The 27443-nt window shown below is 43.4% G+C and overlaps 1 protein-coding gene across 1 annotated transcript; it reads right to left on the minus strand.

Annotated features, from left to right (window-relative positions):
* Nucleotides 1-1030: 1030 nt before the first annotated feature.
* ZNF365 (zinc finger protein 365) lies at nt 1031-23752 on the minus strand. Its single transcript, XM_068983208.1, has 4 exons — nt 23010-23752; nt 8128-8308; nt 1994-2031; nt 1031-1286 (listed from the first exon to the last, which is right to left on the minus strand). The coding sequence occupies exons 1-4, from the start codon at nt 23750-23752 to the stop codon at nt 1031-1033; spliced, it is 1218 nt and encodes a 405-aa protein (XP_068839309.1).
* Between the last annotated feature and the right edge of the window lie 3691 nt (nt 23753-27443).

The raw sequence follows: 27443 nt of genomic DNA on the forward strand, positions 1-27443 counted from the left end.
TTTATGGAAACAAAGGCCATTTTAGGGAGGCAGAGAGATGATTTCAGATTCTGGATCCCACATGCATTGTTTATTTCAGAAATCACTTTAGAAAGCCATATACAACAAATACATCAGATACTCGGCTGAAAGGTAAGAAAGTGTATTTTAGTCATAAAAGGGCACAGAAGCAGCAAGAGATGGAAAAGTCAGGCCAGCAAGGAGAAAGTCATGCCTATAGCTGACAGAGAGGCCGCTAACAAACCACCCCTCCCTCCACCACCCCGGGGGAGCAGGTCTTAGGAAAGAGCTGAGTAACATCTGTGGTCTCCTGGATGGCTCGCAATGCACTAAATGTGTAGTCCACGGGTTTCCAACCTTTCTGACCCTGAACTGCCGATAGGTGCTGAGCATAAGGGCTTTACTGTCCTCCCCAACCTCAGCAGTAGAAGCAGCTATTAAGATAGAGGCTGACAGCACAGTCTTAGAGTGCAGAATACTCAGCCAAGGAAGAAAGCAGAGAGGCACCAAAATAAGGAAAATCCAGGGAAACAAAAAACCTGAATCGAACAAACTGGAAAACAGTCTGTCGAGATGACAACTGAAGTCTAACGGAATGAGTTCTTGAAGCAACCCAAACACTGGAATCTCGATTAACCAGAATTTCCAGGGAAACAAGAAGCTTTATTTTGGAGGCTCCCAAATTAATTGACAGTGAGGTTAAAAACAAAAATATTTTTATTTCATAGAACTTTACTGGGCCAATTATTTTAAGAGCTGGAGCTAGCTTCATTTTACTAAAACTTTGGAATAAGACTGATTTCATTATTTTAAAAACAATTCTGTAATCTGTCTCCTGCTTCCAAAAGGGACTTGTAAAAAAGCCTGGTTCACCAAGATTCCCATTTGTTAAATTCTGGTTAATCCAGGTCAATGCCCACATTGACATGAAATATGTTTTATGAGGCAGTGTGTCCAAAAGGACACTACTGATGCCCCCTAGGACATATTTCCCAAAGCCCAGTGATGTGGTCCAGAACCACCCACCCTTTTAGATGATGTTCACAATGGCTGTCGGCTTTTTCTTGGCCATTTTGGGTCTGATGTTGCCTTTCCGGCCAAACCCCAGAGGCTCCCCTTTCTTTGCTGGTCTGCAGAGTTCCCTCGGCGACTCGGACTGCTCATGCAGGGCCTTAGCAGGCTGCATGCTGGCTCTGTCATCCTTGGCTTTTTTCATCCTTCCCTTTGGATGGAAATGGGTCTTGAGATCAGGGTGGTTACACACAGAATGCAGGTGCCCTCGGCTTCTACAGATGGTTGTGGGAGGAGGTAGATAAGCAGAAAGATTTAAGTCCTTAAAAGAATAAAAACTACTCATGGCACAATCACTTCTACGTGCTAAGGTGGCAATAACGCTACCAGTAAAACAAGTAATATATTGTACACTGATTCTTTTCCTTCCACATTGACACGATGGCCTTCATGAAAATGATCTCATGATACTAAATTCCCAGGGAGATATTACTAGTCTTATTTGCCAGTGATAGAACCTGAGGCACAGAAAACCTAAATGACTATTGAGGGTAACACACAGTGGGTCTATGGAGAAGATGAGACCAGACCCTATACCTTTTGACTATTTAAGTGACTTCTAGGTGAGTCACACAAATCTGTAGTACAGCTATCATAAAGTATATGATTCACAGTATAAATTTATGTATAAAATATATATATATATCAGTGTGCAAACTACATTAATAGCACTATGACTACACGATAGCACAATACGAGAAAGTTCTATCACACAACACTTTAAAAAGGCTCCTGTAGTACTATCATACTGCCGTATACTCATAGGCCATTAGCATAAAAGTCACATCCACATTTTTAGAAAGGCAAATAAGCAGGTAAATTTTCACCTGACGCTATCAAATACATTTGCATTATAGATACCATAAGAAGCGCAACAGGAAGGCATTGATCAAATGGTCTAAGTGTAAAAAGACATACATACAGGCATTTGGGCTTCCTATTTGAGGAGATATCTGTAAGCTGAAGGAAAACAAATAAGACAAAATATTACTTTCACTTAAAGGTTGGGTTTGGTTTCATAAAAATCCTCCTTATGTTTTTAAGAAACTGTATTCCCATTAAGGAAGCCAGTGACTGTTATCAGGAGCACAGCCCATGGCACCATCCATCACTGCAGTGAACAAGAACAGTTCGTGCTCAGCTCTGCTTACTCAGGAAGCCTCTGTGGCTCCCTGTTCTCAGAATTCCAAGAAGCCAGTATCAGCAGATCTCAAAAATTTCAAAAAGTTAAACAGCCCCTCAAGAGAACAACATTTGAAGAAACATGTTTTTAAAAACTGGAATGATGTGCCATTATTTCTTGATTGATTCAGGCTGTATTTGCAGCTAATTTACACAGCTATGACTGGTCACAGTGTATCAACTAAAGGGAAAACTGGCACAAAATATTTATTGCCTAAAATACATCATTTCTAAAATGAGAGCACACGGAAACCCAACTCCACAACTGTCCTGGGCCATCTATCATTGAGATAATTTTCCACTCTCAATGAGATATCTGCATGCACTTTTGTGGCTGGGCTCAGAATACCATTTGCAGAATAAATTAATAATTATCATTTTGTGTTCCAGATGTCACCAAACACTTTATAGGCAAGTGTATTTTCAGTGTATTCCCAAGCTTCAGTTCCCAACCTCCCGCATGCAGCCTTCAACTAAAAGAAGTGCTGTCACATTAACAGGCAGATTGACAGAAGAGGGTGACAAAGAGAATGTGGAGAAAGGGCCATCTTGGCCCAGTATGGCCAACATCTACCCCCGCTATACTCAAGTCACCCAAAAAACCAAGCCTGACACAGCAGGATCTTCCTCCAAGTTTTCTGTATGCAGCTTAAGCCGTAGATAGCGGCAAATCAGAAAGGTTTCTTAAACAGACTTCTTGGTGCCCAAGAGGGTGAGATGGAATTCCTGCCTTCTGCCTTGGGACACAATTGAATGTTACATTATTGCCAACCCTGTCCACGCTGGCTGGGTTTGGCATGGGATTAGTAAATGTAAACAGAAAAAGGCACCTTCCTTGCATGAGGGTCCTGAGGTCTTGTAATATACAAAGAAGGGGGAACAGATGGCTCCAGCAAACACCTGACTGGCAGTTTCTGGGAACCCTGGAGACATCAGCATTTCTACTCTCTTTCCTCCAGTCTGCCCATGCCCCCTGCTCCAATCAGCTGGGCTCCTTGAATGGATTTCAGTGTATCTATAAACTGTAAAAATGTACAGGGTTTTTCTTCCTTTAAATACTTTCCTACTTAAAAAAGTCATTATTGAGATATAACAAAATGTTTTCAACTTTATGTGTGTATGTAAACATATAATGTGATGATTTGCTGCATATGGGTACATAATTCCCTTTGGAATTTTATTCAAAAGTGTGTGTGTGTGTGTGTGCACGCGTGTGCATGCACGCCCGCATGTACACACATACACATGTTCCCTTACTGGGGAAAAGGCCAACAGCGATCTGACGGATTATGAGGTTTGTGGGTGGAGGTGGTGCCTGTGATAACAGGCACCAAAGAACTTCCTCTGCTCTCCTCCCTGTGAACATAAGAGGCCAGTGTTCCTTCTGGATCCACAGCTGTAGGCAGATGGAAATGCTCTTCCCACTCAGTCAATCCACCTACCTCCATTTTTTCCTGGTCCAACTACTCTGTCTTTTTATTTAGGGAGAGAAGGGTGTGACGATGGGTATCAAGAGAGGCCCTGGTCAATATTTCTGGTTGAAAAAAATATAAATAACCTTGTACTGAGAGCCAATCTAAGTACTTCTAAAGCACAAACATGGTGTCTCAGGTTATAACAGGTTTTGGGAAACTGGAAACCTAGCCCTCCTCCAATTTTGCTCTCTGTATATACCCAACTTTTTAGGCCAAAACCATGAATCTGTTGTTGACTCCTCAGTTTCCCTCACCAGCTAAATCTAATCCTTCATCCAGGCCAACTGGTCCTGTCAATTCTCCTCCAAAAACATACCCTATGCTTTTTATTTCTACTTTGGCTCTATCTGAGCTGCTGTCCCCTCTCACCGGCCACAACATAACCCATCTCTTATTCTTGCATCCCTCCATCAGTTCCCCCAGAGAAGCAGAGTGATTTGGCTAAAACATAAATCTGCTGCTAAGTCACTTCAGTCGTGTCCGCCTCTGTGCGACCCCATAGATGGCAGCCCACCAGGCTCCCCCGTCCCTGGGATTCTCCAGGCAAGAACACTGGAATGGGTTGCCTTTTCCTTCTCCAATGCATTAAAGTGAAAAGTGAAAGTGAAATTGCTCAGTCGTGTCCAACTCTTAGCGACCCCATGGACTGCAGCCTACCAGGCTCCTCTGTCCACGGGATTTTCCAGGCAAGAGTACTGGAGTGGGGTGCCATTGACCTTCCAGTGGTTTTCCCTATGTGTGATGGAACAGATCCACACTCCTTACATGACCAAGAAGCTCCTGCTTGATCTGGACCCCTCCCGCCTTTCCAACTTACCTCCTGCCACTCAAATGTGCCAAGCTTATTCCCTCCTGAGGCAGCTGCACTTCCTATTTCTCTGCCTAGAATGTTCCACTTCCAAATTTTCCAGAACTGCCTCTTTGCCATTCAGGTCCCCATGCAAATGCTGCCTTCTCAGCGGGGCTTTTCTCGAAAGCTTTTTCCTAAAGCTAAAGTGACCATCTCAAACATGTCATCTTACTTTTTTCTTCATAATAGTTATTCACTATACGGAATTATCTTCCTTATGTGTTTGCTTATTGAATGTCCCTCCTCCCTGAGACCAGGGACCTCATCGATCTCATTCACAGCAGTTTCATCAGCACCCAGTAAGCGCTGTGTCCCCAATAAATAAGGTAAATGAATTACTGCTAGCACTAATTTAGCAACCTGCAGGAAATAAATACAATGCTTAAAATAAGATTATCCAAGCTATTTCATGACCTTCTATTTGAGCAGGTCTGTGAGTAATTCTGGCAGATGGTATATTAGGTCACTTTGTGTCTAATTCGACAGCATGTTTCAGAGCATACAGACAAATTATCTGAGTAAGCACATTGCATTTTTAGAAATCAGCGAGGTGAAAAAGAACATAAATGCTCAAGGGGATTAATGCTGAAACATTATTTCAGAAAAGGTGCTAATTGCGAGGGGGAAGGAAATTTTTCTAGCGCACAAAAGAATCTTAAAGCTAGAAAGAATCGAGGTACACATCAATCTAAAGATGTCATTACTCTCTGGAGGGGTAACGAGAAAAAGAGGGAAGAGGAGAGAGGGAGGGAGGGAGGGAGGGAGGCAGGGAAGAAGGGAGATGTTTGCCGTGTTGTTTCTGCAGAGCAGCGTTGGTGGAAATGGGGAGAGCCAGCCAGGCTGGGGATGGCATTTTCCATGGTTCTAAAGGAGGGAGTTTAAGTGCCAGGAGTTGAAAGTTCTGCTCCATCCTGGGGTGCACCCAGGCAAGATGCTCTCCCAGGCAGAGCTGAGGCTCCAGAGGCCTGCACCTTCTCTAAGCTGGACCAAACAGGTTACTACAGATATGACCCATAGCTTATCCTGCTAAAAGCTTCCAAGTTCTTCCATGGCCAGATAGAGTAGTTAAATTACATCAAAGACATGGTAAATGTATTTTATTATGTAAAATAGACTAAGTTAAAAGGAAAAATTATTTTAGGATTCGTAGACTGTCTCATAACATGGCACATTATGGCCCAAAGTAGAGCTGAGAGGACTATACGTGAAAACAGGGAAAACCACATCTGCCCATTCTTTCAGAAATCAAGCATCTCATCCTTGACACCTCTCAGGGTGATGTGTCCTCCCTCCAAAAGTCAGCTTACCTCACTCCAGCCTGATCATGCCCTACTTACACACAGCTCTCATTTCTAAATTCCCACTCAATCTCAACTGTATTTTATTTGATTTGAATTAAGTTCTTTCCTATGTGGATTAAATCTGAAAAAGGCAGACGGTGTCATGTTTGGGACGTAAAGAACAAAAACATAAAAATTTACTATTACATGTCCTACCATATTTGCACGTACATGTATACATATATTTATGTGTACATGTGTGCATATATACATTATGTGTACCTACACACACATATAACTTTATATCTATACATTTGACTACAAGAGCTGGGATGCTGTTTGACTTTTGATTATATGATACAGCAGGTAAGAACTAATGACTGGCTATGTCTTTTAAAAGGTGTTCAGTTTCCAAGCTGGAAAAGTAAAGTGAGCAGAGGAAGTGAACACAGAGATACAAATAAAGGCAAGAACTCATGGGCTTCCTTTCTCTCTCCTTGCCTTCTATTATTTTCTCTTTCTGTAAGAACTTCTTAGTTTTGTACAATAAAAATTTATACATTTCGTAGCTCTGCATTACTTATAAGCCTAGGTACTGGAAATATTATGGCTACATTTTAATTTTAGAACTCCTAACCACCAAAGTCAGGTGATGGTCAGAGACTCTGAGAAGTTTAGGGCCCTTATAGAGCGTCTAGTCCAACTGCTTCATTTTATGGGAGAATGATGAGCCCAGGAAGACCAACTGTCTCCCCCAGTCAGAAGCAGGGTGGGAATGATCTGGAAGCCAGGCAAGCTCACCTCCCATCTGGTCTCCATGATCTCATGCCACACCCTCCTCCTGAGAGAGGGCAAAGTGGAAGGAGGAGGCAGGGAAGAGCTCAGAGTGTCCCTCTGTCTATGACTGGACTCTCGTAGTTTCCCAAGGAGGTGACTAGGGAACCAAGGAGGGGGATAAAGCTTCCTTCTCAGGAGACCACAGACACCTGCCCAGAAAATAACAAATACATCAGGTAGCTAAAACTGCTTTGATGACAGTTACCGAAAGCTCACAGGCATAACACACTGACTTCCTTCCAGTCAACTTTGTTCTTGACTGCTTGCACAGTTGTTTGCACAACTGCACAGCTGTAAGGCTGAGTGAATGTTACTACAGTAAGCGCTGTGTAAGTCTTCATTTCTTCCCTTCCTCCTTGTCTCTGTACTTTCCAGCTATCTGTGTCTCTCCCTCTGGTCTTCCTTTCATTTCACTCCTTGTTTATTTAATCATGTTTCCTGTTAAATCTTGGCTTCCAGACTGCTCAGCCTAAATTTCTCAATCAACCAACAGCAACCTTACTAATCTTTTGGTTAGCATAAATGTTTCCTATTTTTCTTTTCCTCATTTCGGGGTTAGTAAAAGAATCATTTTTAAATCTTGTGAGAAGATGGTAAGCGTAAATAAAATTCAATTGATAATGAAAATGTTATAAATAAACCACTTTAGGTTTTCAAAAATCCATTCTTTGGCTTTGTTGTTTATACCATCAAGGAAACTGTATAGACGGTGAATGTGACCACCCACATCCCTCATCTGAAGTGTGCTTATTTGAAAACCACCCACCTCCCACCAACCCTCCAAAGAGACCAGGCAACCTTGATCAAGCCACTTATGACAGGTGGGCCTTCATCTATACTCAGGGTTCTCATTTGGGCTCTGGGGGTTTCTTAAGTCCCTGCTACCATATGTAAAATTGTATGCAAAATCCTATTATAGAATACCATTTGGGAATTTTGCTTAATCTTTTTGAAAATCTACTTAAAGAATGTTTCACCTACAGAGACTTCCAACAAGTGTTTTCCTTCCTATTAAGGGGGGAAAAAGTGATTAAATCTTTCGCTAACTATGAAGCATGAAGGTTTTCAGACGATTCCTTGACGAGCTCAAAAACAGGATAATATTAATAGCTTCCTATCCACCTGACACATAATTGGGACAAATGATTTCTTTGGATACTTCAAACTGTTAAGCTGCAACATAAAAGTATTTCTACCACCTCAGCTTGATGTGGAGCTGGAGGTGAAGACCTGGAGACTGCGCATCCAGGGTCTCACTTACTCCCAGGTGTCCTAGACTCACCTGTATCACTTCCGCAACACAGGTGTGGCTGGGGCAATGCTTTCAAATGATGCCTAGAAAATTCCTGCAAGACATCCCCCAGCACGCTTTTCTTCGGCCCTTGACCCCACTTGACGCATCACAACCCTCACACCGGCCTGCAGGACTCACCGCGTGCTCACGGGAGTCCCCGCAGAGGCCGGCCCCCTGCTGGCTGTGATAGTACTCCAGCTGCTTTTCCGCTAGCTCGACCCGGTGCAGCAGATTCTCTATGAAGTCCTGGAGCCGAGCTTTTCCTTGAACCTCCTTCTCAGCTGCTGTTTCCAGGAAATGGTTGAACGTAACCACCTCTCTGCAAGGCAAAAATGTCAGAACACAAAATGGGGGACTGAGATAGGAATTCATTCATTCAATGAATATTTACCGAGAGCCTACTCTGTGTCAGGCACTGCCCTACGTGGTATGGCCACAGCCATGATGAAAGACATGAAATTCCATGTTAGTGATTGCATTGAGAGGTTACATTTTAGTGGAAGACAGTCACTATAAAATAAACATATGTGTCAGTAGGTGACGAGTGCTAAGGAGGAAATGGAAACTGGGTGCAAGGGACAGAGAGTGACCGAGGAAGGAAGGGAATAAGTGATACTGTAGACAGCAAAGACATCCACCTTTTGGATGGGGCAGCATTTGAATGGACACCAGGAAGCAAGCACAGCCATGAAGACAGCTGGGAAGAGTAAGCCAGGTCCTCGCTGGGAAGATGCAGAATGGTCTCAGGTACAGAGCAGAGCAGGGAAGCGGGGGACAGCTGAGGCCAGGACCAGGTAGGGTCTCCCAGGTCAGCATGAGGACTCCAGATTTTATTATGAGATGGGAAACCACTGGCCGCTTCTGAGAAAAGTTCTGTCCTATATTTTAAAAGTCTGGCTATGAGGGAAGAAAAGACTACAGGTAGGGAAGTATGGAAGCAAGATGCCACACTGAGCACCAGAGCATATAGAATAGTGTATGTCCAATAGTATATTTTGAGCTAAGAATGAAACAGTCCAAGAACTGCCATCTTGAGGTAGATCCAAGGTATGTTGTGGAAGCTATTATAGCTGACATAGGAGAAGCAATGTACAGGCTGCCTCTCCCTAAAAAGTTGAGCAAAATACCTTCATCTACATAATTCATTGTGATTCACAAATCCAGAAAAATTTTAATAACTATATTACTATTTTATATCTTATTTCTAATGCAAGTATGGAAATAATACTTCCCTGAGTTACAACTAAATAAGTTGTTTATTAAAAATTCAAATACATTAAATATATAATGAAAATATCACCTAAAATCCCATTATCCCAAGACCATCACTATTTACATTTGGTAATTGTCCTCACAAACATCTCTACAAATACACACACACACTAATCAGCACTACCAGTAGGTATATAGTATCACAATTTCTCATTTGATTTGCTTCACCCAATAAGAAATCATGAAGATCTTTTTGGCCATCCTCTTTGTATGTTTTGTCACACCCACTGGAGCAAATGAATTCAATAATTTCACTATCTGTTGGATACAATATTTATGTGTCTTTGAACTCTCAACCTTCAAGGAGTGGGCCCTCATTTTTCTGACCATGTTCTACTCATGCAGAACCAAGATTCTAAAGAATCTGATCATTGTCCCCTAAACCTTTTCCATTTTAGATTAACAAATCCTATTTTTTAAAAATCTAACCTCAGGCATTTGTTCTAGTCAATTAAATTCTATTCCTTCTCTGAATCTTCTCAGCCTCTACTTGATTTTTATTTTCCGCTAAGCTCCACAATTTCTTGAGAGTAAAACTTCATGGATGTTCAGCTCAGGAAGTCATAGTTTCACAGGTCTTTGCCAAATAATTGGTGGTGACTTCCAACTCCTTTATGCTGCACAACTAGTCAGGAGGCCACTTTTACAATTAGTAATGATTTTTCTCTCACAAATACATTACATCATATTTTGCTGTACTGAAAAGTTTCTGACACTTCCTACAGAGTCAAGCATCTCTGCAAAACTTTCAGAATTATATATTTATACAAACAGAAGAGAGACTGGTTCTAACAATGATTCACTCCAAAAACTGCTCATCAAACTTGTTCTAGTTTCCTATCCAGATCAAATGTAAACTCAGAGCCCATAAGAATTCCATTATCTTTCAGTAGCTAAGAAGTATTCACATATAAGAAGTAAGAGTCCTTTTGGAAAGTTCTCTTTTGTAGTTAAGTTCCAATTTTATTTCCAGATGTTTCCCTATGAGCCCTGAATAGAAGATGTACACTTTCCAAGCTGTTCGAGCCACAGAGAGATGCCAATTGTCAAGTTCTGCTGTCATTTGCCTTTGCTCTGCCTCCTAGGTGAGTCACAAAACCCTAACCAGCAGCAAAACAGGGAGGGTCCATTCAGGTGTCACATGCAGCCCTGTGATGGTCCTTAGTTATATAGGAGAGAAACTTTGGATGGAACATCCTCATACGGCTCAAAAGCACCACCAAAAACAAAGCCCAGGAAATGGCTACTCCTTCCTCTTTCCAAAATCGAGGCTTCAATTTATGTGGAATCAAGCCTGTAATAAAGAGCCCTCTAGATAGAGAGTGATATTCAGGATAACTGACTCTTGAAGCATCTCCACACTGGTACTTAAAGGAGAAACCACCAGAAACCCACAACCCTCTTGCCCACCAAAACAAAAAACGTAGAAAAAAGAGCCAGTGTATTTTTTCAGCGTATTTTGGTTTAAATATTTACTGTATTTATCTCATTACAGAAGTATTTCACATTTATTATGAGAAATATAAAAAGTGATCTGTGGAAGACCCAACTGACCAGAAGCTCAGTCACCTATTTGCTTTAACTCCATCATTCAATACACGACACATACTACTCAATAAATATTTATCATAATCAATGTTTAAAAAGGACAAAGAAGAAACAAAATGTAACCCATAGTCCCATAACCCAGAAGTCACTAATGTCAACATTCTGGTGTACTTTTTCCAGTTTTTTTTTTTTTTTTCTGTGCATATTTACTATTCTTGGGCTCTCAGGCTATACAGTTTAGAATGTAAGACATCAGTGTTTGACAGCTTAATCCCACAGGATCAACATCTCAAAAGCAAGAAGACAAATCTGAATGCAATGAAGCTTATGATTGTGGCTGTATTTTTACATCATGTGATGTTTTATAACTGGTTCCATCTAAAACTTTTTTATTTCATATAAAACTTTTTAAAACATTAATGCCACTAGTTGATTGTGTAGTGTTATGTCATGTTGTAAAAAAGAAGCATCTTTTTCTAACCTCCCTCATCCAATTATCTTGTGCCCTAAAGCTAACAAGTTAATACCCTTTTTTCCAAACAACCTGGCGTCAATACTAACCTAATTTCAGTTTATGGATGTTTCACATCAACTAAGAAAAAAAAAACAAAAAACGATGATTTAATTCTAAAAGAGAAGTTACACGAGAAAAGGGCTGGAGAAGTTCATCATACTGAGACTGTGTTTGGGTATCTGTATTAGATAAAAACAGGAATAAAACTTGGTGATTAACTGTGGAATAATATGTGTGCACAATTGCACATCCCCTTTTTCACATCCTGTTCAGTCTGGATTAACAATATCCAGAAACACCTCTTATTTCCCCAAGGAATCTTGTGAACTTCCTGAATGAAAAAGAAAGAGCTTTAACTACTTTGCATTTGTACTTTTAAAAATAATTATACTCCTAACAGTAAAATATCCACTCCGAGGGCGAGACAGACCAATGGATTTCAACGGAGGGGAGGAGGAAATGTTTGTTCACTGGTGTGGTTTCAGATTCCACACTGCAATTAACCTTTGAGAAACTACCAATTGTCAAGCTTTGGCACAGTATCAAAGCAGAATAGCCACCATTCTCTCAAAAGACTATTAAGGTACCTCTCCACTTTCCTACTACCTATCTGTGTGAGACTAGATTTCCTTCATCTACTTCAGCCAAAACAACAAATTTGCAACAGATTAAAGGCAGAACTAACGAAGTTCAGCTGCCTCCTGTTAAGCCAGACATTAAAAGTATTTTCAAAATTACAAAAACAAAACCTTTTCACTAAATTGTTTTTGGGAAAATTGATGTTTTTTGAAATATTTTCATTGTGTTAAACAAGTAATGGATTTAATATTGTTATTTTTATATGAATTAATAACTGTCCTTTTTACTTTTCTAAATTTTAATTTTTAATATAGTAACCCTTGATAGAATAAACCTACACAGAGCAAAGTTTCTTGGGATCCTCAGATTTTTTAAGAGTGTATGGGGAAGTGAAGCCAAAGAGTTTGAGAACTGCTGCCATACCATGTACAGTTCAGTTCAGTTCAGTCGCTCAGCCGTATCTGACTCTTTGCGACCCCATGGACTGCAGCACGCCAGGCCTCCCTGTCCATCACCATCTCCCGGAGTTTACTCAAACTCCCGTCCATTGAGTCGGTGATACCATTCAACCATCTCATCCTCTGCCATCCCCTTCTCCTCTTGCCTTCAATCTTTCCCAGCATCAGGGTCTTTTCAAAAGAGTCAGCTCTTTGCATCACGTGGCCAAAGTATTGGAGTTTCAGCTTCAACTCAGTCCTTCCAATGAATATTCAGGATTGATTTCCTTTAGGATTAACTGGTTGGATCTCCTTGCAGTCCAAGGGACTCTCAAGAGTCTTCTCCAACACCACAGTTCAAAAGCATAAATTCTTTGGAGCTCAGCTTTCTTTACAGTCCAACTCTCACATCCATACATGACTACTAGAAAAACCATTGCTTTGACTAGATGGATCTTTCTTGGCAAAGTAATGTGTCTGCTTTTTAATATGCTGTCCAGGTTGGTCATAACTTTTCTTCCAAGGAGTAAGCGTCTTTTTATTTCATGACTGCAGTCACCGTCTGCAGTGATTTTGGAGCCCACCAAAATAAAGTCTGCCACTGTTTCCACTGTTTCTCCATCTATTTGCCATGAAATGATGGGACCAGATGCCATGATTTTTGTTTTCTGAATGTTGAGCTTTAAGCCAACTTTTTCACTCTCCTCTTTCACTATCATCAAGAGGCTCTTTAGTTCTTCACTTTCTGCCATAAGGGCGGTGTCATCTGCATAGCTGAGGTTATTGATATTTCTCCCAGCAATCTTGATTCCAGCTTGTGCTTCATCCAGCACAGTGTTTCTCATGATGTACGCTGCATATACATTAAATAAGCAGGGTAACAATATACAGCTTTGATGTACTCCTTTTCCTATTTGGAACCAGTCTGTTGTTCCATGTCCAGTTCTAACTGTGGCTTCCTGACCTGCATACAGATTTCTCAAGAGGCAGGTCAGGTGGTCTGGTATTCACATCTCTTCCAGAATTTTCCACAGTTTATTGTGATCCACACAGTCAAAGGCTTTGGCATAGTCAGTAAAGCAGAAATAGATGTTTCTCTGGAACTTTCTTGCTTTTTCGATGATCCAGTGGATGTTGGCAATATGATCTCTGGTTCCTCTGCCTTTTCTAAAACCAGCTTGAACATCTGGAAGTTCACAGTTCACGTATTGCTGCAGCCTGGCTTGGAGAATTTTGAACATTATTTTACTAGCATATGAGATGGGTGCAATTGTGCAGTAGTTTGAGCATTCTTTGGCATTGCGTTTCTTTGGGATTGGAATGAAAACTGACCTTTTCCAGTCCTGTGGCCACTGCTGAGTTTTCCAAACTTGCTGGCATATTGAGTGTAACACTTTCACAGCATCATCTTTCAGGATCTGAAATAGCTCAACTGGAATTTCATCACCTCCACTAGCTTTGTTGGTAGTGATGCTTCGTAAGGCCCACTTGACTTCACATTAAAGGATGTCTGGCTCTAGGTGAGTGATCACATGATCGTGATTATCTGGGTCATGAAGATCTTTTTTGTACAGTTCTTCTGTGTACTCTTGCCACCTCTTCTTAATATCCTCTGCTTCTGTTGGGTCCATACCGTTTCTGTCCTTTATTGACCCATCTTTGCATGAAATGTTCCCTTGGTGTCTCTAATTTTCTTGAAGAGATCTATAGTCTTTCCCATTCTATCATTTTCTTCTATTTCTTTGCACTGATCACTGAGGAAGGCTTTCTTATCTCTCCTTGCTGTTCTTTGGAACTCTGCATTCAGATGGGTATATCTTTCTTTCTCTCCTTTGCTTTTGGTTTCTCTTCTTTTCACAGCTATTTGTAAGGCCTCCTCAGACAACCATTTTGCCTTTTTGCATTTCTTTTTCTTGGGGATGGTCTTGATCCCTGTCTCCTGCACAGTGTCACAAACCTGCGTCCATAGTTCATCAGGCACTCTGTCTATCAGATCTAGTCCCTTAAATCTATTTCTCAGTTCCACTGTATAATTGTTAGGGATTTGATTTAGGTCATACCTGAATGGTCTACTGGTTTTCCCTACTTTCTTCAATTTAAGCCTGAATTTGGTAATACCATGTACAGCGCGTGCCAAGTCACTTCACTGGTGTCTGACTCTTTGCGATCCTGTGGACTGTAGCCCACCAGGCTCTTATGTCCACTGGAATTCTCCAGGCACGAGTACTGGAGTGGGTTGCCATTTCCTTCTCCAGCAGACCTTCCCAATCCAGGGACTGAACCTGCATCTCTTACGTCTCCTGCATTGGCAGGTGGGTTCTTTACTATTAGCGCCAGCTGGGAAGCCCTACCATATACACAGTGATCCTGAATCTCAGAACTCAGATGAGGGTGGACAACACAGGCTAGAACCCTGGTACAATGCAGCCATTATCCCTAAATTTATTTACTCCACTCTTCAGTAACTCAGCAAACATTTACTGAATGCTACCAGGTATCGGGCTTAGTGCAACGGCATTTATGAACCAGTGGCTGTCCTCATGAAGCTTACTGTCTAACCCAGGGATCAGCCAACTTTTTCTGTAAAGAAAGTAAATATTTTAACCTCTGCAATTCATACGGTCTGTGTTGCAAGTATTCAAGTCTGCCTAGCGCAAAAGAGCCACAGAGGCTGTGTAACAATACAACTTCATTTATGGACACTGAATTTTTAATTTCATATAATTTTCAAATGTCATGAATTATTATTTGCCTTTTGAATTTTTTTCAAGCATTCAAAAAAAAAAAAAAAACAAACTATTCTTAGCACAGGGGCTTCACAAAAGCAGGTGGTAGGCTGGATCCAGCTGTGGTAAGGCAGACTCCCCATATAGTGGGGAAGCAGACATTAAAAGAAACAAACATGTAGTTAGGAAGCTGAATGTGACTAAGAAAAAGAGTAACAACATGATGCTATCAGGAAGCAGAGTAAAAGACCTGTGGTTTTAAGTTCTCAACACTGACTCAGAATACAGTGCAAAGCTGGAAGGCCAGATAAGAAGATAAGGGCAAACCTGAAATTCAACCCAGGTGTGGGTGCAGACCAGCTCTGGGAAAATTAACTGATTCTAGGCTGCTTCCTGGAGAAGGCAATGGCACCCCACTCCAGTACTCCTGCCTAGAAAATCCCATGGACGGAGAAGCCTGGTGGGCTCTAGTCCATGGGGTCGCTAAGAGTCAGACACAACTGAGCAACTTCACTTTCACTTTTCACTTTCATGCACTGGAGAAGGAAATGGCAACCCACTCCAGTGTTCTTGCCTGGAGAATCCCAGGGACAGGGGAGCCTGGTGGGCTGCTGTCTGTGGGGTCACACAGGGTCGGACACGACTGAAGTGACTTAGCAGCAGCAGCAGGCTGCTTCCAGCCCTATTTTTATTTTTGACTTATTATTTATTTTTTTAAGGTTTAATATGATTGAAATCAAGGTTTTAAGCTTCAGTGGAGAATGATTTTATTCTAAGCAATATCTGATACTAAAGGAAAAAGATACCAGTATATAGTATAAGAAAGAGGCCTGAAGCTCATTATCATGCTGAATGATTTGCAGACCTAGAAATCTATCGGTATCCTGAGATGCACAGGTGTTCAGAAACAAAGTCTAGAAGGAGGCATGAAGGAAAAAAGCCCCTTCAGTACAAAATTTTATTTAGAAAGAAATATTTGTTCACTCATGCACTCATTCATTTGCAGGATAGCAGGTAATACTTCATTTTATTGTAGGTTGAATCCCTTCAGTTACTTCTTCAGAAGTAGGTTAAAGATGGGTTAATTTCAGAAAAATCAAAGATACACTGTCATGTGAACAAGACACCCTAGAAGCCGGTGTAGAGACAGAGGGAAATGCATGTTCACGCTCCATGGTGTTCACTGCCGTTTTACACGGGCAGTGAACTGTACATTGTTAATGAGGGGCGGCACACTGATCATATCACCCATTGTAATCTACTGTCAACAAACCATTTCCAGCTTTCACGGCCATCCTGTAAGCCTTCGGTTCACCTCGGGCCTCATCAAGGCACATCACCTCCTCTCCGCTCCAGCATTAGTTCATGCCCCTCAGCCTCCAAGCCAGATGCTTCCTTCTGCACCCGCTGTTCCCTCCACCAGGGTCCTTCCCAAGGCCCCTCTTAGCGATCCTTCTAGCCTCAGGCTCCCAGCAGGCCCACGCCTAGATGATCTGCCGTGTTCTCCCGCAGAGCCTGGTAGGCACACTCCAGGGACTAAGCTGTGCCATCGATGCCATCAACCACAAAACCAGGGACTGTGGGGTCCTGGCCTGCTCCTTCTCTGCGACTCCCACAGCACCTCACGTGAGGCCAGAACACATCAGCCGCTCCACAAACGTCTGCTGAGTGCGTGAAATGTGTTATTAGTAACTCTATCTTTAGTCAAAAATCTTTAACCGACTATAAGATTCTGAGGTTTCTTTGTGTCTTGTGCCAGGCAAGTATTGGGGCATAAAACGAGTAAGTGACCTACAACAAAGGTACCTGCTACAGAAATACAGGTGGGATCTAAAATCGATGCCTCTTTTCTGTTCTTAAACAACACTTTAACAGCTTCCATCCCAAGGGCAAAGCTCTACCCACTTATTTAAATTTCATTTTGCATTACTGATTTATGAACCTCTTCAGAGGTATACGAAATGGTAAAAATACCCCTGGTTAAAAATAGCCTAGCTATTGATCACAGAGCACCTCAGACAGACTGTAGTGTCACCCATGAGGCAAATCCTAAAACTAGAGCCAACTGCCTCCAAGTGCTGGAAGCCTGGCTGCTCACTCAGAGCTCGGGGTCAGCTCCTGTGTCCCTGGAGGGGCCCACAAGGTGGAATCCACACCTGCTACACGTCAGGAGCCCCATCACATTTCCACTCGGGTCAGCCCTTTGCCTCATCTTTCTTTTATGACCTCCTGGAACACACCAAAGAGAATACAATGCTAATTAAGGACTTAAAAAAAAATAACTTTAAGAAGAAATCAAATTATTCTTATTTGCTCTAAATAGATCAAAACCACATCCTAAGCCCCTCAGTCCAGACAGAGAGGGAGGTAGGGGAAGGAAGGACAGACGTGAGAGAGAGACACATCAGGGGCTCCACAAATTTCTGCTGAATGCATGAAATGTGTTATTAATAATTCCATCTTTAGTCAAAAATCTTTAACCGACTAAAAGATTCTGAGGTTTCTTTGTCTCTTTTTCCAGACAAGTATTGGGGCATAGAACAAGTAAGTGACCTACAACAAAGGTACCTACTACAGAAATAGAGGTGGGATCTCTTTTACAAAATTTGAAAATTTGGGCAGGGGTCTCCAAATTTTATCAGCGATCTAAGAGGGCATGTCTGACATCCTGTTGTTTCCCACCTTCGTCTGTAAGTCTGCACGGAGCACAGCCTGCACAGAGAGGACTCCATTCACATAAATGTGTTAAAACGTGGAGCAGACACCTCCCTGTTGCACTGCAGTCTACATCTAACGTGATGTTTCTAAGCCTGCTTCCTAGCTATGGGTCAGTCTGGAGACCAAATTGCCTGCTCACTGCTGTAGTTGATCAAAGATGGGAAAGAGGGTTCAGTTGTGCAAAGCAAGTTACCAAGTCAAACTTGTCTTTCAAAGGGCAGCGTTCTACAGCCGGCACTGGGTAGAAACCTAAGTGGACAGTCCTAGCTCAAGCCACCCCTGGATGTCCCTTTTAACACACCCCTCATGATGTTTAATGTCTGACTGACCTGCTCATCTCCTCCTGTCATAGAAGCAGGAACTGGACTCCTTTGGTTATCACTGTATGACCAGAACCCAGAACAGTACCTGGCACTCAGTAGGCACTCAATAAAGAGTTGTCTTCTGGCTGACACCAGCCTGGGAACAGGACAAATGATGAAGGAAGAAGGGAAAGGTCATATCTACGGCAGCTTGCAAGGGAGCAGTATGGAAACGACATGGAACTACAGAGTCCCCCTCACTGCCGTCCAAGGCTGGCAGAGGCACGTACTCCACCCTGACTGGGCATGGACACCTAGAGGGCCAAGTTCACAGCCCTCGTTGGAAGCTAGAAGTCCTGAGCTGGTGTTCCAGAAGCTTCATATCATAACTATCCTGATGATGCTGCCATTCCCCATTTCCCAACACTTCTGACACTAAGTGATGTCACCATGCCAGGCCTCTCGACACAGGAGAGAAGTAAGCCCATTCCAAAATAGGCCAGATTTGGTATTACCTAAGTCTTGATGCTCTGGGCAAATAACCCACTTTCAGTCTGGCTGAGGCACAGTAAATTAATGGAAAAGGCACTCAGCAAAGAGACAAGAAATTTGGGTTCCCATTTCAGGTTTGCTACTAAATCTTTGCCCATCATTCTACTGTCTCAGGCTTTATTTCTGACGTGTAAAATGAACTTGGTTTCTTTCCAGAACGAAAAGTACACAGTCCCCTCGGGGTCCACCTCTAACAGTCACCTCTCTGATGCCCTTCAGTGCCACCGTCCTCCGACTACCAATGCAAACCCCACCCTTCCTCCTCACTCTTCAGTGTGGCCTCAACACAAGGGAAAAACCCTTTCTCTAATGTTCATCAACTTGAAACCATGGCTTGTATTTAAGCACTGAGTTTGAACATGGATATGATTTGTTCTTCCTATGTAGTGTGGAAGCTTCTTAGGGAAAAGGACTGTTATGCGCCCCTCCCCCCCTCAACACACACCCCTAGCACAGCGCAGGGCACAGCAAAGGTGCTCGGTCAGGGCTCTCCAACCCTGCTAGCGCCTGACTGTGCAAGTAAGTTTAGGGTTACTGCTATTACACTGATGTTCTCTGAACCCCAGGTAACCAAATCAGCCAGGAGTCAGCTACAATCCAATCCATGTCTATCTTTCTAACTAAGGGATACCCTACTGCAAGGTTGGCCAGGGTCGATTTACCGGAGCATGGACAGTGCTACCTACAAGCTCTAAATATTCTGGGACAAGTAAATACAGTACCTGTTTGCGTAAGACTTTTAAAATTGCACAGGCTGAAAACAATGGGCAGTTTCTTTCTTGGATGTGCACTCCAGAAACAGAGATACCTCTCTGTGCAGGTACAATGAGACTCGCACGAAAGTACAAAACTGCCAATTCAATCAATCTCTGTTACACAGCATAGAGATGACTTCTATATCCAAGTTGGTTCCGCCTATAGATGGCCTCAAGGCAGAATCAGCCCTTAAGTCTTTTATTTCAGTATGAAAAACAGAATTTTCTTTCTTTCTTTTTTTTTTACTTCGGCCATGCTGTGCAGCTTGTGAGATCTTAGTTCCCAAAAAGAGACCAGAGATGGAATTGGGCCCTGTGTAGTAGAAGTCCGGTGTTTTAACCACTGGACGACCAGGTAAGTCCCCAAAAGGATTTTAAAGTTGAGGGGGAAATCCATAATCAAGAGAACCTCATGTGAATCTCAAAATACTAGAAGTCTGCTAATTTTTTTAAACCAAATCTACTACCTGTGTCTTAAAGGGTCCCTGGAGTTAAGTCAATTTCAAATGGGACTGTAACAACCTCCTTTTTCTCACAAATGAGCCTTGAGAGCTGAGGAGACCTGGGTTCGATCCCTGGGTTGGGAAGATCCCCGGAAGGAGGACATGGCAACCTACTCCAGTATTCTGAGCTGGGAGATCCTATGGACAGAGGAGCCTGGCAGGCTACAGTCCATGAGGTTGCAAGAGCTGGAGACTTAGTGAATAAACAATATCAGCAACAAACAGGAGAGCGCAGCTCCCGATATGTTTGTTGGGCAAGCAGGGCCTTCCGTATCTGAAAGGTCACCTCTTTCCTTTGGTGGAAGGCACAGCACTGTGAGCGAGTGGTGAGGGGGGAAGGAGCGTGGCTGAGCCAGGCTGATCTGGTCAATCACCCTGGCATGACAAATGGACAGCTGGCTTGCCCTGCTCCCCACCCTGGGGTGGGGCTGGGGCTAGCTGTCGCCACTGAGGCTGCTGGCTACAGTTGCTTTCTCAGACCAAGAGCTCCACTGTCCTTCCTGGAAAGAACACTCTTTCAGTCCTATTTTATGTACAGAAAGAGTGATTATTTGAGGCATGAATACAGAAATTAATGGGACAGGCCAAACAAGTGCTTAACAAAATGAAGACTTTGTTCATCTCATGTTTAAAAGTTTAAGGCAGTTTCACTAAATTTTCACTTAAAGTGGTTTTTGTTCTGTTTTTGTCCCTGCTCTTTTTCCCCTGGTAGTCCAAAAATGTCATACTAAAACTCAACTCATAATTTATCCTTAGGTATACACCCCAAAATGTGAACAAAGATATATGTACAAGGACATTAACTGAGACATTACTTTTTAATACCAGGAAAATGGAACAAAACCCATGTACTCCTCAGTAGCAAACGGATCAGAACAGTATGTGTCATGATTCCACTGGGGAAAACACAGTAACTCTGTAAGTGCATATAAAGTACCTTTGACTGTATGCACATAGGAAAGGTCCAGAAGGATATCCACTGACCTAAACAGTGGCTGTCTCCAGAGAATGGGGGGGGGGGGGCAGATACTTGAAGAGGAGGGAGGACTTTAACACATACAATTTCACCCTGTTAAATCTTATTTTTACAAATATATTTAGTTTTCTAATTGGTCCTCTGGTAACAGCATTGGATTAACCTTATATACCATATTATCACTGCTGATTTATGCGTGGCCTGCTTTTATTTAAGCTATTTGACCAGTTATTTTTTAATAATAAAGCACCCTCGAACACAAAATGAAAGTTAGATCCTTGACAATAATCTGCTGCTGCTAAGTCACTTCAGTCGTGTCCGACTCTGTGCGACCCCACAGATGGCAGCCCACCGGGCTCCCCCGTCCCTGGGATTCTCCAGGCAAGAACACTGGAGTGGGTTGCCATTATCTTCTCCAATGCATGAAAGTGAAAAGCGAAAGTGAAGTCGCTCAATCGTGTTCGACCCTCAGCGACCCCATGGACTGCAGCCTTCCAGGCTCCTCCGTCCATGGGATTTTTCAGGCAGGAGTACTGGAGTGGGTGCCATTGCCTTCTCCGACAATAACCTAGATCTAACCATATGCTCCTCCCTACCATTGTGTTGTTTTCCCACGCTCCAGGCAACCACCACCCCAAAGCCCATCTCCATTATTACTTGTGTACTTAATAAATAAAATACTACAAATAAATAAACAAATGCACACAATTAATTTGGTTGCCTTTTAAACTGACTGCTCTTCCGCCAAACAGAAATATCACAAATTTAACTCCACGCTCCTCTCTGCACATAAAGCAATGCCATCTGCCATTTCTTCCGTGGTGCAGTGTTAGTCACCCTTGGTGCTATAGCAAGTCAAGGCACTAACTTCCCACCAGGAAATACCAAGAGCCAAGAGTGAAACATTTTTCAAAGCAGATCATTTCCATAGGAGTAAAGTAAATCAGTGGCTGATTCAAATCTGTCCTCACTACATAATTTTAAAAAAGTATCTAGCTGAGCAGTGCAGGCTTTTTCTCTAGGCAGGCAGTAAGCATTTAGTAATAGCAAGTGGTGATCTCTTTAATACATAGGGTTTCTCAGCCTCTTACCAAGTGGAGGAAGCTTTAATTACCACATTTTAAGAGACAACACCAGATAGAAGAGTGCCAGAGGACAAAGAAAGCATGAAATTAAGTCAATCTGTATAGCATACCTCAAATTATTTGAAAATCTTCCTTTTAGGCTGTTTCAGTCAATCAATTTTTACTTCCTTTGGTTCTATGAATTCTGAGCCTCCATTTAAAATTAAATCCAACATTCTGCATTTGGGATATAACACTGCATTGTTACATATACTTTTCTAGTTTGAGATGAATCCATATACTTATTGATAAGGAAATGCTTTACCAAGTGTGATAATTTTTAAACGAACAGCTTCTCCAATCACCTGTAATTTGTAAAAACCAGTGTCAACTCTGCAAGCAGGCATGACTTAGTCTAGTATTTTTCAAAAAGAAAATTCTCAAACTTAAATCATAAAAGTATGGCAATCTCAGATGCTCCCTCTGGGTTTCCTAATGTCTGCTTCTTTTAAGTAAAAATTATTATTAATAGATTCTTAGTTACAAATATTTAATTAACACGGACAAGTAATACAAAATGGCTAAGAAGCAAAAATTATTTATATTTAGACCATATTTTTATATTTGAATAAGACAACATCTCATGTTCTTGATTTTATTACACGGAGTTGTCAATAAGACAGAAAGGGTGCCCAGCACTCCCTTTCTGCCTTCGCATTCAACTTACTACCCCTATCCCCCCACTCCCTACTCCCCTCACACACACACACCAGGAATGGATCCCAGCATGGACAGAGGACACTTGTAGTAGACATTTGTAGTGTCTACAGTTTCTAAGGTGAGAAGGAATGCAATATTTCGACTTTCAGGTTGCTGAGCTGGAGACCATAGCAGAGACGGTAAACGGTACTAAAAGTCTTGGGTCTCCTACATTCAACTATATCAATGGGAGACTGCAGCAAGGTATCTGCAAGCAATTAAAACCAAGCCATGCTTCACACTGGAGTGTAACTTGGGAGTGGGTGGGAAGTGTCTAAAGCAAGGGGTTTAGCATCCATTTTCAACGCCACTTACTCTTCTTTCCTGAGAAGCTCCTCTTCGGATTCCGTCAGGCGTTGCCTCAGGGCTGCGATCATCTCCACGGCCACATCCACCTGTCTGTTCAGCGCCCGCTCTCGTCTCTGAACTTCCTGCTTCTTCTGCGTCAGTTGCACAAATGCCGCCCGAACTTCCAACAGTTCCGCAGTTTTCTGGGCCAGCTCTTTGGTGAGTTTATCAATCCTCTTCTCTATGGTCCTGTCCACAGCCTCGACCATCCGACTGAACTTTTCTCTGACATGTGCCTCGAAAGCGGCTTTGGTGTCTGGGGCAGGAAGGCCTGGGCTGGCCCTTGGTGCCTCCGGCGAGTCTGCACGCAGGTCTACTGTAGTATAGGTCTGCACGTAGGACACAGGCCTCTCTGCCACCATCTCGAATGGCTTCCTGTCCTTGGAGTGTTCGTGCGAAATACTATACAAGTTCACATAGCTCGGTTTCTGCTTTACTATGTTGCCACAGCTCTGCAGTCTTCCCTGTTTCGGGGGTTCGGAGGAAGTGACCAGGTCTGTGTCTTTGAGGGATGGAAAGAGGCTGCATTTTGTCAAGAGGGTTCTCTCCTGGTAGCTGTGACTAAATTCCAGATGGGCCCTCAAGGAGGACAGGCTTCTAAATCTGGTATGGTCCCCACACCTCGGGCAACGGAAGGGCAGGCACACAGCGACATTCTCAAAGGACTCCTGCCAGGGGTATCTGCTTTCCTCAAAGGCCTTCTGTTGCATTACTCTGAAAGTCCTAGGCAGGGGAGAATAAAACAGGTAGTTTGCATGTCTGTTTAAAAAAATACTACTGAAATGAGCTGATCTCCATGGGGACAGAGGCTTTGAAATTCCAAATTACTTTTACATATAATAACTAATAAAAATTAAAACCTACAATCCATGGGCCAAATCCAACAACATTTCCATACTGTCTACTGCTGCTTTGCCCTAAAGGATGGAGGTGAGTAGTTGAGACAGGGGCCCTATAGCAGGCTAATTCAAAATACTTACTACTTGGTCTTTACAGAAAAAGTTTGCCAACCCCTACTTAAGATAAAAAAAAGATGGGTATCATTCCCTTTTCACAGATGAGGAAATTGGAGAAAGGAGGTAAAAGCAATTACTCCAAGGCCAAATGGACAGTGTCAGATTCCCACACGGAATTCAACTTTCCTGCCCTCCTGAATTTAGTACAGTCACTGCAAAAACACACACTATTTTACTGAGGACCCTGATAAACATGAAAAAAAAAAGAGAGAGAGAGAGAGAGAAACTCACATGAATTGTCAAAACAGGTCCTAAGACAGCAGACTCAGCAACCTTCCTCAGATCTAGGGAAGGTATCACTCAGACTACCACAGGGGCATTAAGCACACAATCAGCTGAAAATTTTCCAATCTGAGATTTCTGCCCTTAATTTTATTTTAAAATTATTGCTGTGATGATTTAAATCAAAGTGTTATCATAATAATGATGCTCCCCTAATACTCCAGATTTCCTGAAATCTGGAAACCCAATGTATCAAATACTAATTGGGGCCACAGATAAGGTTTTACTAAAACAGAGTGTTCTGGATGGATTTGTCTCGACTCTGATCCTGTTTTAACATGACGACCGCTAGGGTGGCCAAAGTTTGAACCATGTAGGTAACAGAATAACTCTTTTAGTAAAGGGAAGTTCTTATTTCCTCATAGAAATTTATTTTCTTAACCCTCGCAACAGATGACTGCTAGCAGCCCAATTCTACAAGCAGCTTATATCTAGTCCCTCCAGGAATGGTTCCTTCAATGTAATACGCACGGGACCCTAAAGGGAGGGTGCCAAGGGTCTCGGCTAAAAAGTACTATTATTGGGCCCTCTACCTCTTTGAAAGCAGAGGTACCAGTGGTCCCCACACAGTAGACAAAGCTTCCATGTTAATAAGCCTCTGCCCCCAGAGAGGGGACCCTCTTCCTGCGCTACAGCAAGCTGTTTAAACACGCGTATTCTGGGGACAGGAGGCCAACTCTGGCCGAAAACGCAGGCCAGACGTGAAAGAAGGGGTACCAGAATTCCAGGGAGCAATGAAGAAGGAATGGCATCCCCGGATGGGGAAACCGGTGCTCATGCACCCCGGGAGTGCGCAAGGTTTCAAGGGCCCGGAGGGGGCCCCAGTTCACAGGGTTGGCAGACAAGTCCTAATTTCCTCTGCCTTAATAGGTGCAGGCTGGAAATGAGTGTGCCTCGGGGGTCCCGGCTCTCCCCACCCCAGCTCCTCTGCGTGCCAGCCCGCCGGTGCCAGAGTGGATACGTGCGCACACGACTGCCCGCAGGCGGGGGCCGAGATGCCCAGCTCCCCGCCGTGGTGCGGGACGGGACCTGCTGCCCAGCCCGGACGGCCCCTTCTGCTGCGCCCCCTGGGCCGGGCCGCGGGCGCAGATGCCCACTTACCCGACTTGTTGCTGCAGCTGCTGCTGCCGCCACGACGGTGCTACTGCTGCGGGAACGAAGCGGTTTTCAGCAGAGCCGTAAATCAGGCTGAGCCGGCCTGCTCTCACCCCCCGCGCACCCCCGCGCCGGGACCAAAGCGGCTTCCAGGGCGGAGCGTGGCGCGTGCCAGCGGGGGCGGCGTGCGCGGTGGCCGGGACCCCGCGCGCGGAGAGAGCTTTCGCCTCAGGGGTCCCGGACCGCCGTGGTCCCGCGGGGGATACCCCAGCTTTTCCCGGCTGCCGAGAGCACCGTCTGCCCTCTCCCAGCCGCGGAGCGGGATGGGGCTCAGGATTCCACTGACATCACCGTCAGAGGTGCCGGGATCTCTCCCCCATCCGGGGGAGGAAGGGGGAAAGCGTGCCAGCCTCTGAAGCGCTGCGCTTTCTGCAGGCCCTGGCAGGGTTTGTTTGGACTTTACAGTTATTGGGGAGCGGGAGAGTGTGCGTCAGGATGAAGCACGGCCGGGCATCTTCTTTGAAAATCTGCCAGCAGGAAGATGCGGGTGTATATGTTAGGACCTCTTCATTCTAACTGTCATCCCAGAATAACTAGCCTAGACAGTCCATACTTCCTAGCGGAGAATGCTGGTGCTGAGTTAACTGGCAGAACTAAGTCTAGAAAAGTATATGGGTTGTGAATAAAGAATGAGACCCTACCATTCGCACTCCCATCTCTGAGATACACCCTCCCCCTGTCCCTCCAGCAGAAGGGAGGGTTTCCCATCCTAAAGAGAGGTTTCTTCCTTTCTAAAGGACACAGATGACTCAGCTTTTCTTTTTTTTTTAACCTCTTTTGGAATATTCCTAGTCTAATGAAATGAAACCAGAATAAAAGTTACCATTGGGTTTTCTTGTCAAAAACAGATTTTGTTCATCTGCAGTTACTCTGATGAATCTTCTTAAGTCCACAGGGTGTCTCTATTCTCAGAAGGTACTGTTACTCATTTCAACCTTGATTTTAACTGTAAATATCTCAGTAATTATCTCAGATTTGGGAGAGAGGTGCAAATGAATTATCACATCAATGTAATTAAGAGTCCAAGCTCTGGAGTTAGGCTTGATTCAAATCCTAGTTCTAGAATTCAAGTGTGTTTTATAGTAAATATGGTGATTACATTTACCAGAAATCGACCTTAGAAGAACTGAACAGGGCCCCTCTGTTTGTATAAAGCTCCTGTGAAGGGAATGCAGGTCAGATTCCTGTCCCTTCTCCATGTCTGCAACGTGCGTGTGTGTGCAGAGTCCCCTGGGTTGCAGAAGTAAGTGACCTGAAGAGCAGAGAGAGTCCTTTGGAATCAGACAAATCATTTCACACACTGTCAACAAATTACTAAAATCCAAGGTGATTATGAGTGAACTTGTTTCAGGCTGACTGAGGATTGACTTAAGTAGCATCTGCTGCTAGGTCTTCATCTCCCTAACGCAATTAATTGCATTCATGTTTTGTTTTTCCACCAGTGTAATGGTGTACCTACTGTGTGCCAGTACTTGCATCACTTGCCTCAGTTAATCACTTGCATCATTTAAGCTTGAGAATCAGAGCTGTAATCTGGCTTTAAAGCCTTCCCCCAGAATAATCTACTAGAACACTCTATTTCTGTTAAATTTTGTTGGCATGGCAACCACCAAGCAACACCATGGAAAGTGCCTTAAATCCCACAGCAGTCTGTTAGCCAGAGTGAGAGCACAGAGCACAGGGTATACGGAGGCTAAAAATAGGCAATTTACAGGGAGGTTTCCCCTTCCCCACTAGGAGGAGTGCAATTTACTCGCTCCCTTTGGTGGAGTCAAGTCTTCCCTGGTGGCTCAGAAGTAAAGAGTCCACCTGCAGTGCAGGAGACTTGAGTTTGATCCCTGTGTCCGGAAGATCCCCTGAAGGAGGAAATGGCAACGCAGTATTCTTGTCTGGAGAATACCATGGACAGAGGAACTTGGGCTACAGTCCATGGGGTCACAAAGAGTCA

This window comes from Capricornis sumatraensis, chromosome 10 (assembly GCF_032405125.1).
Source record: "Capricornis sumatraensis isolate serow.1 chromosome 10, serow.2, whole genome shotgun sequence".
NCBI classification, from domain to species: Eukaryota; Metazoa; Chordata; class Mammalia; order Artiodactyla; family Bovidae; genus Capricornis; species Capricornis sumatraensis.

What these genes read in the sequence shown, in the direction of transcription:
- ZNF365 (XM_068983208.1), bottom strand. Translation starts at nt 23,752, where the DNA reads ATGCAACAGAAGGCCTTTGAGGAAAGCAGATACCCCTGGCAGGAGTCC. An exon ending in GAGCTTCTCAGGAAAGAAGA is followed by an intron (nt 8,309 to 23,009) that starts GTAAGTGGCGTT and finishes TTTGCCTTGCAG; the next exon opens with AGAGGTGGTTACGTTCAACC. An exon ending in GGGACTCCCGTGAGCACGCG is followed by an intron (nt 2,032 to 8,127) that starts GTGAGTCCTGCA and finishes GTTTTCCTTCAG; the next exon opens with CTTACAGATATCTCCTCAAA.